Consider the following 14,299-nt stretch of genomic DNA (forward strand, 5'->3'; position numbering starts at 1 on the left):
ATTTCACTTAATCCTTGCACCTATTTCCCATTTACCCAGCAAAACATAAAGAAATGAGCAGCAGCTTGAGACTTTTAAACAGTACTAGATATTTGTTTTACAAACAACAAACACTGATAGTTTGCATATTTGATATGTTACCTTTGTTCTACTTTTAATTAAATGTAAAGTTATTCAGAGTCAGAGTTCTGTTTTTGTTTTTTTTTTAAACAGTGCTCCATCTTGTTAGAAATAGGATCATCATACTGTTTAATCACATGCACATTTTACTTGAAGGTAATAATAATAAATCATCTTTATTAAACAACAATTAATCAATGACTATATATGAAGGATGTTTACTTTGATTATACAACCATTATATGGGAGTAGCTAATCGATAACAGGTAATTTGTAAATGTAAAATGGAGAAATATGGAGAAATATGATGAGAGGTCAAATGTGACATGATATTTGGATACAAACTATAACTTGATATTCATAATCCCCATATACCAGTACTGTTTTCTAAATGTTGCCAATACAAACAAAGGCAGTAGACTTTTAAGCACAGCTTTAAAGATAAAAGACACTTTGTGAAAGTTTAACCATATAAGAAGAGATCAGAGGTCCAAAGAAACAAGATATTTAGCGTTGTAGATCAGTCTCTATATCTTAAGTAACATAGTTTTTAGTAGATATTTAGCATTGTCCTTCAGATCAATCGAGTTTGAAGGAGAGGTTAGAGGTCAAATTTTACATGATATGTTGAATCTCTATGCCATATCTCTGTGAAGGTTCTCAATCTCAATCACCTTTATACTATATGTTAGACCACACTTGTAAAAATTATAGTTTCTATGTTATAAGGCTTTTTTATAAGCTGACCTCGGCGTATGTGAGGTAAATTTTAATGGCTTGTTGACCCCATGCTTGAGATATCATGTTTACAGACACTACCAAAAAATGTAACCTCCTTGGTGGCAGAAACAAACCTTATTTCTACTTAATGCATTATTAGTTACATAATTAATATAATCTTAAGAAAAAAATGATTTTCATTATTATTATTTTTTCAAACTTACAATTAATTTACATATTTTGTAAAAAATTAAAATCAATAGCTTTCTTTGATTCAACTTGTAACTTTATTCCAAATACAATGCAAATTGTTATTTAACAGCTTATTTAACAATATTTTGATTTTGATATAAAGTAAACATTATTTGTGTTGTATTTTTGTGATGAAACTGATATAAAATACTTGAAATAACACAAAAACCAGCCAGCCCAGAGACATGACCTCTCCACCATGTCCTCTGTCTGCCCTGGGGCCTTCTTTACATGTCCAAAACACCTCACCTTGAAGGGACACACAGGGCATCCCAGTCAGTCACCCAAACTACCTCAATTGGTGCCTTTCTATGTGAAGGAGTAGCGGCATCCAAATGCTTGCATCTGTGATCTCATTCTTTCAGTCACTACACAGAGCTCCTGACCATATGGGATGGTATGGTCACATTAGCCGTCAAATTGACTGATTCTCTCAGCTCTCTTTTCACCACAGCAGACTGGTGTAGCATCCACATCACTGCCAAGACTGTACCAGGCTGTCTGTCAATCTCCTGCTTCACTCTGCTTTCACCCGTGAACAAACACCGAGGTACTTAAACTCCTCCACTCGGGACAGCACCTCGTTCTGGGCACTCCACTCTTCCGTCAGATAAAGGTGACACCTTTGTCAAGTAGATTGTCCAGCCAAATATTGGACAGTCACATCGGCAGATGGAATTTTCTTCACTCCCAGGAGGGATTGTGGCTTGCAATATAACAGCATCAGCTGTCCTTTTCATGTGTGGCATAACCAGGGCATCTATCTGTCTCAAGTAGATCTGGCAATGTCTCCAATGTTCTGATGACTTCCAGTCTGGGAAGTTCCCCATCAAGATGATGAATGCAGTAATAGCATCTAAGTTGACACATGACAGGTACCCCTGCCTCCCTTGATATTATGTGATACTTTAACTTAGGACAAACAATAACTGAATAAATCAGTTTGCTAAAACTGCAACGGCAGAATTGGGTTCTTTTTAAAACATCTGTATTTTAAAAAAAAAAAACACTAATCAAAGCAGAAATAGAAAGCAATGATGTGGCATCATTAGAAACACATTAACTGACAAAATCATAAAATACCTGAAAGATTGAAAAAAGAGATATAACAAAAATATAACTCCTGGGGCTTCATAGAGCCCAGTTAGTGGGATGACAGTTAAGGATACACTTAAATTAACTCTGGGAAATGATGCCTCAGATGTGCATAAAAATACTGCTAAAAAACCTCATTGGTACTGATCTACTCTATCATAAAGTGAAAGGACATCTTTTAGAAATACACTTTTACTCAGACTACTCTGAAGTAGCACAGCTTTCCAGTACAACCCAACATTCTGCCATCATAGACATGAAAGGCTTTTTCGTCAGACATGGAACCCCACTGTGTGCCTGCTGTCACTATTGACTGTAAGCTGGATAGGCTGTAAAGCAGCAAGAGCCATGTGTACTGACAAAAAAACATCCAGAACGCCCTCTGCTGACCTTTTCCATATTGCACACAGATACAGAAGAAATCCAATGTTAAAATACAGCTTCTCTAAATTTTGAAAACAGAAACCTAAATCAGACTTTTTTAGATTCTTTCTACTACATCCTGTTATACCAAACGTTTTTGTAATGTGTCAAATTTCACAATATGCTAAAAAGGTTAGCACTGTTGGTTCACAGCAAGAGGGAGTTCGACTCTGCCAACTGGCCGGGGTCTTTCTGTGTGGAGTTTGCATGTTCTCCCCGTGTCTGCGTGGGTTCTCTCCAGGTACTTCTTTGCACAATCCAAACACATGCAGTTAGTGGGGTTGGGTTAATCGGTGGATCTAAATTTCCATGTGAATGTAAATGGTTGTTTGTCTCTCCATGTTAGTCCTGCATCAGATTGGTTTTCATTCAGTCTTGATCTATAAAAAATGTAGTGTTCTCATTCCTGTACTCATTTCTTTCCAGTTTAGCAACTTTTTCTACTGTGATTTATAAATTGTAATAATAAATTATATAATTATATTTATAAATCAGTTTTTCCACCTTTTTGGGGGGGGGAACCTTTTTTGGGGGGATTGTAGCTAATGCTTTTAACAGCAACGTTACCTAAATCTTTCTGATTAACTACATGCAGTTTATGTTGGCAGCGACTTTCCTGTATAACAGTGACTCTGAAGGAGTCTCTCCAATCTTAAACAAAATACAATAAAGTGAAAGCATTATAATTGTGCTTTAGTTTGTAACCATACAATTACAACCTATCAAAACTGGCTGTTCTAAAGTTTCCTTTCAAGGTGTATTACAATAAATAAGGCCTTTGATTTAACCTGAGAAAATGCATTCAGTAATTCTAAATTTAGAAAAGACAGAGACAGATCGTGAAAAATTATATTCAATCATCTGAATTTTGATTACGATCAGAATAACAAATGATATTACTAATAACTCACAGTGTGTTTGTTTTACCATCATTTTTGACAACAGTCCAGTCTTTATTAAGTGGTTCCATTGGTGACAACAGACACGAGTAAACAAAACAGAGAAACACTAAATGTACTATAATGAGGAAAATGCCCAGAAATAAATAACTGAAACAATAAAAGATTTTAAAAAAAAAAAAAAAAAAAAAACCTTTTCAGAAGTTCTTTTTCTGCAGTGAGTTTAGCATGTCATTACAACAAAGTTCTTATTCTGGTGGGAGTGATTGGCAGCAAACTAAGCACGCACACTGAGAAGTCTACATTATGTAGGTACATCAATCTAGAACTTAATTTAGTTCACTTGTTTCTGTTTTCACTTTGACTGCTTATCTACTTTCACACAGAGTGTAAGAGAGTACTGACACATTTGCATATAGTATCTGGTGGCGGAGAAAAAAATGCATTCCTTTCAAAATTTACAGTAATTTAAATTGCATGAATATGTTTTTAACTAGGTAACAACTGCCTCTTCCCACAGTGGATGTCGTTAGGGTTTTCAAGCCATACATATACCAATATAAGAATATGCTTGTGCTGTTGAATACGAATGTGCTTTGAGTTCATTTTAAAGTGTTCCTCCATTGCAACAATAAACCACAAGTAGTGTAACATCTAAAGACGCGTCCATGCAGTGTAACTGATCCGCTTGAGCCACAATGAAACAAATATTGCCAAGATATTAGAACCAGATGCAGAAAAAAATCTGACAATTCTTGAGCTGTCCACCATGTGGGTGGAAAGGAGCACCAGGTCAGACCCACACGGTAAGATGTGGGAGGTGAGGAAGAATAAGAAGGAAGTCATGCTCACAGGAAATAAGTTTATGACATAACACTTGGGCGATGGGTTGGTTGGAGGGGGTCCAACACTGAATCTGTGTGTGTGTGTGTTTGTGTGTGTGTGTGCCTGGAACGTGACTTTTTATTGATTTGAATTATTTAGCTGATTGTATCTCACACACCTTTTTTGGATTAGAAGTAGAAATGTGCTTTTTTTGTTCTGAGTGACCATGACAAACCGATATGACAGAAACGGTCACGTTATGCCAGAAAAATGCAAAGGCATTCATTCATATCGTTGCGCTTACACTCAGTCGTACACATACACTCGCACACACTCAGTAGGTGAAGCGTCGCACCAGCCGTGCTTCATATGTATTCAAGTATTCAGCCAAGGCTGGTGATGTTGGAGCGACCACCCGGGGGTGCTACAATGCGGTGGCCAGAGCGACGTGGGATATTGTCATCAATCTGTGCACCTAAAATGAGGACAAAATTAATATATTAGATGGCTCTAATTGCAAAAGAAATCAATTTTGCATAACTGTGTATTTAGAGTACATTCTGTTTGAAAATATATTACTTTTCTTACCTGAAAGGCTGAAGTTGGACTGGTGAAGATTACGTATTGGTGGTGGCTGGTGAGAGGTGGGAGAGGTTTTGGCTGACGGAGAAGGAGTAATGTATTTGGGAGTCGGAGCAACATCATATACAGGGCCATCATATATCCCCCGAGTTACACCCTGCTTACGCTTTACCTGGGCAGAAAACAGACAGAGACACAAACAAGCCAACCTATTATTCATTCTTTAGAAGCGAATGGCCTGCAGCACATTAGTCTCCATAATACGGGACTAATTGGCTCATTTGTATTTTGCCTGAATCACCTACTGGTGAAAAAAGAGAGAATAATGATCATGTTTCTAATCAATTCAGCTCCTGTTTTGTTTTGTTTTTTTCTTTTTCATTATCATAACATAATAATCTGTACAAAAGGTAAAAATAAACATCCCAAATTCCTCCAACCAAGGTTAGGTTGTACAATTATTTAATTTACAGAGTCTTCTTCAAATCTTTATTTGCCTCATTTTGGGGGCATATTTAAATTTTTACCTTTTTATGAGGACTTGCAGCAAGATAAGGAAAAGAAATCCTCAAACATCTACTACCCAATTAATCTTTCAATGAAATTTTTCAATGTGACATTTATAACACTGTTTTTTAAGTATTTTTAAAATCTTCTAAATACTCTACCTCATTCCTGAACTTTACACGCTGGTAAGCATAATCTGGGAAGGGTTTGCGTGGAATAAATCGACCGGTGCCCTGCTGAGCATGCAGCTTTCCTTCTTCATACACCACCTGGCCTTGACTCAGCACCAGGACTGGACCTCCGCGACATTCCAGGCCCTCGAAGATGTTGTATTCTGCAGCCTGTGCAGAGAGAAAATATGAGACAAAGAAGTACAGAAAACAGAGGATTATTTGATTTTTCCAAATACTGTACAGTGTTTAGCCTCTCTATGCAGTCAGGGCAAGCTTGTTTTTTATCATAGGGTTTAATAGATGCAGCAAAATGCAGCATATGAGAAGATGGGGGATAAATAAGTGGGGGGCAAGGGGATACGGGGGGTGACTGTATAAATTCAGGGGGATGGGCGGAGATATAACACAATGGGTGAGGGGTGAAGGGAGATTATAACTTAAATCTGGCTTCAGTCTGGATTAGGGTCTTTGGGAGTGGCAGAACAGACCAATAAATGAACTACGGTGTATTGAGTTACATTTTTGAAGGCAATTTTGTTTTACCATTTGCCTATAGCTCATTTTGTTTTGCAGATAGATTTAGTCTTATCCTTCACACAGACACAGCTGTCTGTGTGATAGCTGCTGCTGTTGAAAAAGGTGAAAAGGCTTCATCTGTGATGCTTAAAGGATTAAAACAACAATGTCCTGATAATCCACGGTCCACAGTGTGAACTCGGGAGCATGGTTATTGTTCCGTGTCATTTTCAGTAGACTCGGTGTCGGTTTCACAATACGAAATTTCACTTGCCATCTCTGATTTTCAGAGAGAAATGTACAAAATGCACATTTGACCGCACATTTGCTCAGACTCGAACACAATAAGAATGAACAGCTATTCATGTGTAAACTCTGTCTCATCTGCCTTTACGAAATATTATTTTAATTAATTTAGGAAAAAACTTTTAATACATTGAGGCTTACTATTTTGGGTCTAGCACACATATATGATATATACTGAGTAAAATAAAGCTAGACTTGACTGCATATTATTATTCAGGTTTCTGTTCCCCTCCTGTGATCTTCCACATGGTTCTTATCCTATTTTACACTCTGCAGTCTCCCATGAAACCTTCTGTTGTGCAGCCTCTGTCTAGACCTCCCCCCCCTTATTTTATTAGTTCTTCTCCCTCTCTCCGATTTACCCACCCTCTCTTTTCCCTCATCATCTTTCTTTTCTTTTTGTCCTCACCGACTGCTGGAGTTTGGCAGTGATGGTTTTGACGCTGTCAGGGTCCCAGATGACAATGTCTGCATCAGAGCCCGCAGCTATCCGACCCTTACGTGGGTACAGATTGAAGATTTTAGCAGCGTTGGTGGATGTGACTGCCACAAACTGGTTTTCATCCATCTTCCCCATGGCCTAAGGGAAAAAGAAGTGGATGTTTAGAGTGCTACACAAAAACCTCACACCTACACAAAAGAAACAACGAAAACATGCCCTCATTGCTCACCACTGCCTTTTCCCAGACAAAGCCCATTCTCTCCTCGACGCCGTTGATTCCTTCGGGGATCAAGGTGAAGTCATCTTTACCAATAGCTTTCTGGGAGGTGCTGTAAGCGCAGTGAGAACTGCCCACCACCTGGAGGTCCCCACTGTATCAAGGCAACAAAATGAAGTGAAATCATCAGCAAACACTTAAGGATGCAGTCATTGACTTGTCTAATGTTAAAAGATTCCCTGACAAATTGCTAAAAGTTTTAAACCCCTCAGAGAGCTCAGTCTGCAGAAATAGCAACAAATCAATAAAATAAAAACGTTTACGTTAAAAAAAAAAAGACAGAATGAAGAAGACACATACAGAGAAGTTATTTTTTTAACCACTAGCCACCAGGTGTCCTCACTGAGCATGTAAGGTAAAGTATGTCAAGTCATGCAGTGGCCTATTGCAGAAAAACAGCCAACTGAACTACAGAGAATGGTGCAACACAGCTGCAGTATCAGTCCTTTAAACATTAACTAGATTAATGCTCAGTCTGGTCTGCATCATTAAAGAAAGCCAACAAGACTTATGCTCGCTTTAGCTCTGAATAAATAAGGCTGAATCTGGCTGATAAAGAATTGTGATTGTCACGGTTCAGTTATCAGACCTTTAATTTATTTGTTAATTACAGTGATTACTCCGTGTTAGTGAGCTGTGGGATCGTCACCTTAATGCCAAGAAAGTGCTTATTATGTAAATAATGGGCTTCACTGAAATCTGAGGAGGAAAAAAAAGCTGTTCTTGTGTTCATGTCTCCGAAAAGAACCTAAGGATACACCCCGTTGTTTCAGGAGTGGCTCAAAGAAAACAGCAGTATCACACCACCGGCTTGACAGCATGGACCCGCCTTGAGAAGTAGGAGCTTCAGACGAAGGGTGGAGAAACAGAGGAAGATAGAGGAGGAGGAGAAGGAGGAGGGAGGCACTCGGTAGCCAAGGCAACAGATAATAGAGGTTTCAGTGCTATTTGTGGAATCGGGGGCATTTTAAAATGTGCAGCTGGAAGTTCTCCGCATTGTGTGTGTGTGATATGTGTGACGGGTGCGAGTACTGTGTCTGAGGTAATACCTGAGGTGAGTTTGGCCTTGACTTGCACTTATGCATAGGTACAAGTTAACCAACCATTATCGTGTGCTTGACTGAATATACAGTAAAGTGGCTTCCAAATGATTATGTAGTCCTTAGTCTGTAATTAAGTCTCTCTTCTCTTCTGCCTCTCCTCACACCTTCACCTTCTCTCCATCTGTTCTTCTGTTTCACTGAAGTTTGATCTAAAATTCTGCATAACACTAGCAGCTGTTTGTGGCATGAATACCAAAGAGTGTGTAGGGGTAAAACGTAAGAGTCTCCTTTTGTGTCTTCGATCCTATTTGCATTTCACATTGAGCAGAGGTCATACTGTAGCTAAATTAAGCTTTTGTCTGCCTTTACATAAATACTAAAAGTTTTTGCCTGTTTTAGGGTTTATGAAACACTCTTGACACTGCACATTTTCTCAGACTTCATACAAACTACTTGTTGTAAAACTCTGGAGTCTTCTATAAATTTAATTACTACAGTTTTTAGCAATATCCATTCACTGTTTAAAAAGAAAAAGTGAGACGTACCAGGCCAGCAGGGTGTGAAGATGGTCCGGGGTTGTCTGGTCAGGACTTAAAGGTGGAGAGGTCACGTAGGCAGCAGCCTTGGCCCAGTTTTTGCTCCAGTAGTGCGAACCATCAGTGGCCAGGCTAGCTGTAATTGGCTCTCCGAAAACCACCGAACCTGAGCAGAATGGTAGAATGGTTAATTTCATCCTTAATAAAGACAGAAAAGGACATTATATGATTAAGAACTACCTTTCCTCCGGGCCTGGGTGATAGTGTCAGCTGCACTCTTGCTCATCACCTTTGTGATGTAAACAGGACAGTTCACACGATTGCCAAGAGTGATGGCACGGAACACCGCCTCAGCCTCCAACTGCACAGGAAGGGAACAAACTAGAGCCAAGAACCTATACAGTGGCAGGTGAATTGATTAACAGTGAAGCTATGGGGGGGGAAAAAATCACCTCTTCGGGACGACTCAGAGGATGGCCTTCTGGGCCAGTAATTCCCATTCCAAGTATTTTTTGCTGTTCCTGCAAAAAAAAAAAAATTTATAAGAATAACAAAAGAATGTCAGAATTATCTTCACATGCAATGCAATCACTGACAGCTGTACATACAGTAACTGTACAGCCATGTTTGAATGCCTCTGATGAGATTTCAGGAATTAGAAATAACAAATCTTTTGGCCTGTCAAGCTAAAATAAATATGCAGTGTAATCTTCGAAAGCCAGCGCACAGCTGGAAGATTAAGCACATTTCAGTTTCTCTGAAAACCTGGATGACAACCAGATCCCCACCCTGCTCCCTTTTTAGTGTTTGTTTGTTCTCTATGGGGTTGATATGAATTTTCATCACCTATCTCCCTATTTCTCTTACAGTTAGTTTAACAAGCGTGTCATGATCATTCATCAGCACTGCAATTATCTTCCATTACCCTGATTCATCTTCACATACATCAAAGTTTTTGCCATAATTGTCTCATTAATCTGGGCCATCATTTCCATGACCACAACTAATACTTGCCATCACTTCTGCTAGCTATATCAGCACCTTCACCCTCACCAACTTAATCACCATTACATAATCATCATCCTCATTAGAATAATAATGGTCAACTTTAATGGTGGCCTAAGATAAACATGTCATTCTCAACTGCAGCTGCAGCTGCAGGCGTATTAATCCTTGCTTTCTCTTTCTGAGAGATGCAGCATTATGTAACAAGAATATCTCTAAGCTGTGGTGCATGCTGGAGAGAGCAAAAAAAAAGGCAGCAGCACTTACCTACATAATAAGATATCCTTTTTCAGCAGGCAGTAGCACTTACCTGAGCAATAAGATCACCATTTTCAGCGTGAACTAACACCACAGCACCCAGCTGCTTCAGAAATGAGAATGCCTCATACAGCTAAAAGACAAGAACACCAATTTTCAGATTTCTACTGTTAAAAACAGAAGCCAGAGGATTCGTACAGTACAGATTCGTGGAATTTATGAGTATAAAACATACCTCTGAATCGGTCATCTGGTACACATCCTTATAAGCCATGTATACTTGAAAGGAGTTGATACCTGGCAACAGAAGAAACAATGAACGGCTTCATAATGAGAAAGTAAATACTCAGGAGCGTGGATAATAAAGACAAACTGTAGTGAGTAGGAATGGAAAGCAGTGCGTGTTTGTGTCTAGCCAAATAATACAACTCCTAGAAGGAAGCTGGACACACAAGCAGCTGGTTTATCTCGTATGGTGACTTTTAAAGCTGCCCCAGAAGAAAATGCTAATTTTTCTACTCAAACAGATTACAAGTGAAATTTGCACATGGCCACAATGACAGCAGTGAGAACAATGGCTCTCTACAGTGTCTTGACTCTAAGAGGATTCAGCACTTTAGCCAAATTGTTTCTAAATCTGTCCCTATTGTTCTTGTGAATTGTGCCCAAACTAGGGATTGAAACAAGAACTGCAAGAAAGGCCACATATCATAAAATAATTAAAAATGGACGTACCTTTGTCCTGCACCAGAAGCTCCAACTCATCTTTAACATTTTCATTCCACTGGGGGATGTCTACGTGCAGAGAGTAATCACAGCAGGCTTTCTTGTCTGCGGCCTCCTGCCAGCGCTCAAACGCCTCCAGCAAACTGTCACCAGGCTGAGGGGCTACATGGTCAACTGAAAATTAGGAAGGGCACAAGGCATAGAAAAAAGAAAGAGCGTAATCAGTATTTTGAAACACTTAAAGACAAATGTAGATATGGTATGTGCTATACTGTAGCTGACACTTGCTGACTAAGTCTAAGCATTCACACTCACTGATCATAGTGGTGCCCCCAGCAAGTGCAGCCTTGGTGCCCTGAAAGAAGTCATCAACAGGCTGTGTGCCCAGATAGGACTTCATCAGGCAGGTGTTAACATCTATTCCACCTGGTATCACCATGCGGCCATTGGCCTCGATCACCTTGACTCCCTCAGGGACAACCAGGTTCTCCCCCACCTGCCTACCCAGGATAAGATGTGCAAAAATAGATGAATTGATGAAAGGGAAAAGGAAGCCAAATTATGGAGGTGTGAAGATTATGGAAAAGATTTGTCATGGCAAAATACACATGGGAATGCAAAAGGGTTGAGAAGATGGAAAAGAACACAAAAAGAAAGGAAGAGCAAAGAAATGTAGAAAACAGCCTGTGCAGTGCTTAAAACAACACGCTCATACAATGTCCCCAAATACGCACTTGATGAGCCCGTCTTCAATGTAGACATCTGCATAGAAAGACTGGTCATCATTAACAACTCGCCCTCCTTTGATCAGCAGCCTTTCACTCTGCAGGGGAAAAGCACAGAAAGGGAGATCAGGGAGGGAGAGGTTGAACTTAGTCCTGACATTTTGATATATTGCACAATCAGTTATGTAATCCATGGCTTTATAGCAATATAACATGATGTGGTGTAGTGTGGACAGAAATGCATGGCCACACAAGAGCTGTACCTGAATGGGGTGCCAAAAAAAAGTATCTTTCTGTTATTTCAATTATGTGTGCAATCAAATACTGAACATTCACAAACAGGGTGTTGAAACCAGCACGTTTTTTGTGAGACCACCACGTGTCCACACCCTCTACTACTACGGATGGTGCCTGGCAACAGCATTAGGAAGATGTTACGTCTCCATGGTAACCAGTGGTCAAGCAGAGTTTGGCATGACGACAGCTGACGGCTTGCCGAAAAATCAACGTCTTTGACCAATGAGAAGGCAAAAGGGGGGAAGAATATGCAGACATTATTTGTGTCTTAACCTTCAAATTCAATGTGTAACTCTAGGCTTAAGATCCATAGACACTGGATAATTCTCAAATAACAGACGTGCCAAATGTGTAAAATCCACGCTTGAACACAGACTGAAAAGGATGCACGTCGTTTGATAAAATCTAGCTTCACATTTCGTTGCTTTTAAGCAAGCAATTGTCACTTGCTCGACTCCAGTTTCGATCGCACACGTCAACCGAGTTAATCTCTCTGACAGGCAGCGAGATTATACAACATTATCCAACCAGGAGCGAGAAAACGCGCTCAAACACAACGCACTGTCACCTTTCTTCGGCGTGCAGTTTCTCGTAGGGGCAGCATGAGAAAGCCTTAAGTGAGGTAACTTTCAGTAGGAATTTAATCCGTATTCATGCATACATGACTGCTGGTCGCTGCTGAGCAGGCCGGCTCGCTTACCGTCAGATGGGGGATGCTGTTCTTGGACCCAGACATGCTCTTTCCGTCGCTCTGCCCCCTGGCAGTTAACTCAGAAGCGAATTATACCGACTCCGGCGCCCCTGCGCGGCTTCCTGCTCCCCTTTGTCTCCACTGATGTGATGTGGGTTTTGTTTCCGTGTGTGACAGAAAGCGAGCGATGAATCCGCCGCCGTACGGCTGCGTCAGGCTGCGTGGCGCGCGCACAGTGGAAGAAAGCTGACGTTCCTGTGGGCGCGCGCGTGAGGAAAAAGTCACAGCCACCGTATTGCCTGACGACGTTCACGACACGGGGGGAAAAGACAGCTATAGGCCGTATGTGAAGACACGAGCACCCTCACACCCACTACACACACACACACATCTTACTTCAAAGCATAAACAATGCAGCGTGGGGGTTGGGTGGGGGTGCATGTTGTCTGTCGCTGTCCGATTCAGCACCACGGCATGTGTTGCTGCTTTGTTGCGCGCGTTTTGCGCCTTTTATTGAGAATTTAAGCTTAACGCAATCCATAATAGCCAAACTGCAATGCACCATAAAAAGTTCATAATTTATGCAAATTGACGCCTTTGTCAGGAAAATAACTCCTGGTTCCTGGTGTCCCAAAACGAAACCAGCATAGCTTTTTTTTGGTGGTTTATGAGTAAAAATTAATTTTATCCTCTGCGTAGGCCAAAGGTTTAACCAAAGGTTAAAGTCTAGTGGCACTTACTGGTGCACTTCATTAATAAATTATAGTTAGGGAACGACGGAGCCATTGCACTATCAACATATGTCAACAAAAACCACAGATTGAAGCTGTCAGTCCTACCTTGCCATTAGGACTTTCCGTCCCCGATGAAAATCTGACCTCAGCACCACTGCGTGCTTCGTTTCTCTCTCCGGGCGAGCCGTTCAGCGACGACTCTCGGGCCTCGCTGGGCGTCTTGCTAATGGGGTCACCGGTGTCTAAGAGTCGTTCCCGGCTCCCGCTTCTCGGGGTGCGGCTACCTTTTCTCCCCACCGCGTAGTTTTCGAAGTCTATGGTCTTGCTCTCAAACGCCCCCTCGACGGAGCTGAACATACCATAGGTCTTCCGCTGGTTCGGCCCGGTGGTGATCGGCCCTGCTAGGTAGACAGGTAGCTCATCCTCCCGGTTCCACTGTCTTCTGCAGTCAGACATATTGGCTACAGTGGGAGACGCACACTTCCCCCCAAGTCTGAAAGGATGGAGACGGCTTTGCTTATTTTACGTCTAACCGGGTCACAGTCCCGCCTCTCCAGGCAAGCGCACTCATTCGATGATGTGAACTGGAAAAGCAGCTCTCTTCGGGCAACCTAGAATCCTTCCTCTTCATACACACATGGTGCAGTGCTCCCGTTTTGACAGGACTGGTGGCGTGTCAGTGTGAACTAGTTTTAAAGTGAAGCATTCGTGCTGAAAGAATAAGTAAGCACATCTACAACTTACCCCGATAAATTTAGATTCGGTGTTTTGGCCTCTTTGTGGAGGACCTCTTTGTCTCTCTCCAGTGTGCTCCTTTCTCGTGTTTTAATGTGGGGGGTTGTGTCTGAGCAAGACACATCATTATCATCGGATTAAATCAGCATCATCTTTCCATCCACATCTGGGGGGGATCATCCACAAAGTCCATGTGCCTTAGGGGCTTAACTGCGGTTGTCACACAAAGACCTGCTTTACATCAAAGACCATGCGAGCTAAACGAGAGCTACCCTTTCTAGTTCCTTCATCTTCAATTATGGAGGCCTGCCCTTCCCAGGGCGCTCCATATGTACTCTCGGAAACGGGATGAGGGTGGGCGGCGGCTGTCCCTCAGCACTTGGACAGGTGGACCGCTACAAACATTAACACA

At 41.2% G+C, this 14,299-nt stretch overlaps 1 protein-coding gene across 2 annotated transcripts; it reads right to left on the minus strand.

The window, feature by feature from the left end:
• Nucleotides 1-3,527: 3,527 nt before the first annotated feature.
• crmp1 (collapsin response mediator protein 1) lies at nucleotides 3,528-14,181 on the minus strand. Of its 2 annotated transcripts, none has more exons than XM_005942612.3 (14): nucleotides 13,258-14,181; nucleotides 11,440-11,528; nucleotides 11,021-11,205; nucleotides 10,715-10,879; nucleotides 10,215-10,276; nucleotides 10,032-10,112; nucleotides 9,169-9,237; nucleotides 8,957-9,077; nucleotides 8,726-8,882; nucleotides 7,090-7,231; nucleotides 6,828-6,998; nucleotides 5,585-5,764; nucleotides 4,923-5,088; nucleotides 3,528-4,809 (listed from the first exon to the last, which is right to left on the minus strand). In XM_005942612.3, the coding sequence occupies exons 1-14, from the start codon at nucleotides 13,606-13,608 to the stop codon at nucleotides 4,718-4,720; spliced, it is 2,031 nt and encodes a 676-aa protein (XP_005942674.1). In that variant the 5' UTR covers nucleotides 13,609-14,181; the 3' UTR covers nucleotides 3,528-4,717. The 2 variants fall into 2 exon arrangements, with proteins under 2 accessions (XP_005942674.1, XP_005942675.1); XM_005942613.3 differs by lacking the exon at nucleotides 13,258-14,181 and adding an exon at nucleotides 12,428-13,245.
• Nucleotides 14,182-14,299: the final 118 nt, after the last annotated feature.

This window comes from Haplochromis burtoni, unplaced genomic scaffold, assembly GCF_018398535.1.
Source record: "Haplochromis burtoni strain Fernald_Lab_line unplaced genomic scaffold, NCSU_Asbu1 Contig_345, whole genome shotgun sequence".
In the NCBI taxonomy this organism is placed as follows: domain Eukaryota; kingdom Metazoa; phylum Chordata; class Actinopteri; order Cichliformes; family Cichlidae; genus Haplochromis; species Haplochromis burtoni.